General features: G+C 64.7%; 1 protein-coding gene across 1 annotated transcript in view; it reads left to right on the forward strand.

Annotated features, from left to right (window-relative positions):
• Positions 1–1,593: 1,593 nt before the first annotated feature.
• The window catches only part of MNEG_13830 (hypothetical protein), a gene marked incomplete at both ends in the record, with an annotated part of 3,703 nt that continues 2,987 nt past the window's right edge, over positions 1,594–2,309 (forward strand). Inside the window, 2 exons of the mRNA XM_014037698.1 lie at positions 1,594–1,935; positions 2,102–2,273. Coding sequence (XP_013893152.1) covers positions 1,594–1,935; positions 2,102–2,273 — 514 coding nt within the window. The remainder of the gene's footprint in view (positions 1,936–2,101; positions 2,274–2,309) is intronic.

The following is a 2,309-nucleotide window of genomic DNA, read 5'->3' on the forward strand; positions in this document are numbered from 1 at the left end:
CGCACGCGCGGCCCGGGCCGCCTGTGGCCGCGCCGCCCTCCAAGCTCGAGGAGTGGCCCCTGCAGCCCGAGCAGATGGCGAGCTCACACATCCGCAGCTTCCCACTCGCAAGCGCGACTGCGGCCCTCCCTGAGCCGCCCGCGCTCCCCAAGCCCTGCGTCGCCCCGCGCAGCGCCCGCGGCGCGCCGCCGCAAAGCGCGGCAGAGGCGCGCAGCAGGCTTCACGCTATGCTGGAGGGGCTGCCATGACCCCTTGGCCGGGGCCTGGGCACGCCTGGGCCTGCGCGGCGCAGCGCTGCACGCTGCCCCTCCCCGCCGCGCCTCGTCTTGGCTGCCGGTCGGCGGCCTCTCGTGTTTGTTCGGTATTGGCAGACTGCGTTTTGTGGTGTGGAGAAGCTCCCATTGCCTTTGGACAGCACCCTGAAAATGACAATGCGGCCCCTGACCTGACCAACTGTCACAACCAGACAAACGGACGCGCGCCGCACTCGGCGCCCACCCGTCCCTCGCTACGATGCGCGAGCGCTTGCCGGCGCATTTGCTGACCTTGACTTGACTTGACCGCGGCCTAGATCAGACGCAGGGGGGGTTACTGAGTGGCGCGTGGCCACTTACTTAGCTTGCAGCAGCACGCGACAAATCCTCATTTCTTTTTTGAGTTTTCACTCAAACGTTGTGCATGGGATGATCAAAGGCGAATTGCCTGCATCATGCTCATCCTCAGTGTTCATTTTTGTGGAAAGAGCCTGCATGTGATGCTTGGACACGCCCCTTTGCTTCCCTGCGTTGGCGGAACAGGTAACGCACGGCCCAGGGGATCCGTCCGGCTCCCTTCAAAGGATTCAACCCCCAAATGGAGCTGGGGGGCCTTTGTCTGGCGACGTTCGCGACGCCGTCAGCCGGACCCATGCGCAACCTGTGGCGCAGAGGGTGAGGACGGCCCACGCGGGCCGCCGCTGGCGCCGCAGCGCCGCGGGCTCATCCCAGGATTGGAGGTCCTCGGGACAGGTCCTGGATGCAGCGCTGTGCTGATAGGAAGGGAAGGGAGACTAGGCCGCTGGGCCATGGCCCCGTTTGTGATGTTCAATGGTTGGTGGGCTGGCTCTCCACGACATGGTCAGCACATTTGATGCAGGGCGGCAGCTGAGCTCTGGAGCGGGTGCAGCGCAAGGCGAGCAGCCAAGACCCTTCTGAGTCTCAGACTGAGTAGACAAGAGGGTTGAACCCCTGGACGCGGCCTAACCAGCGTGCCAGGCAAGGGTGCTTGTTGCCCCACCAAGGGGGCAGGGCCAATCAGCAGTCAAGATGACAGCTGGTGAGCAGGCCCCAGGTCTACACAGAGCCGATGCATTCTATTAATCATATTATTGGCGTGTACGAAGTGCTTGTTCAGCGGCGCGGCGAGGTTATGGTGGGGGGGTTTGATTCTGCCAACTCCCGATCCAGCCGCCGCAAAGGCGACACCTGCAAACAAACCGAAATTTCTAATTAACTCAACCCTTCGTCATCCTAGTTTCTATGAATGGCTGTCCGCGAGGGGAGTCTTTGAACAGGCCTTGAGCGGCAGTAGGCGATGCATGAATACGCTCGTGTTATGGAGCACAACCCCATGATGGGCGTCGATAGCTCGGGGCTGCAGCCTCCCATTGGGGCAGCAAACCAGCAGCTCGGGGTGCCCTTCCTCGGCGCCATTTCAACCATGTACGAGCAGCATGGCGCGTCTTTCCATCAGCAGCAACAGCAGCACGCCTTCATGCAGCAGCATGGCCTCCAAGCGGCGGCGGCTGCCACGGCAGCGGCGCAGCAGCAGCAACAACACCAGCGAGGACCGGCCGGACCGCCGGTCGGCGACCTGCACAGGCTAAAGATCTGCGGCGTCCCCGCGGGCACCTTCTCCGACGCCAAGCTGCGGCAGCTATTCGAGCTCTGCGGCAAGGTGCGGTCACGGTGGTTGGGTAGAGGCGTCAGCTGGCAACACCCGATGACACGCGCGCTCAAATATCGCCACTGATCTTCCGCCGCCGCTCCGCTGCGCCCCGCCGCCCTTCCCCTCTTCCCCCCGCCCAAAAAAAACCGGCCCTGCATACCGCTTGGCGGCGCAGGTCGCGGAGGCGCGGATCGTGTACGACCGCGATTCTGGCCAGGCGGCCGGCTACGCCTACGTGTCCTTTGCCACCAAGGCCGAGGCAGGCGCGTCGGCGCCCCGCCCCCAAGCGCGCCCACACACGCGACCCGCGCCGGCCGCCAGAGCCGCGCCCGAGCCCCCGTGCCTGGGTTCTGCTCGTGGCCCTTACCCTGCTGCCGACGCCC

Source organism: Monoraphidium neglectum (genome assembly GCF_000611645.1).
Source record: "Monoraphidium neglectum strain SAG 48.87 unplaced genomic scaffold scaffold04075, whole genome shotgun sequence".
NCBI lineage: Eukaryota > Viridiplantae > Chlorophyta > Chlorophyceae > Sphaeropleales > Selenastraceae > Monoraphidium > Monoraphidium neglectum.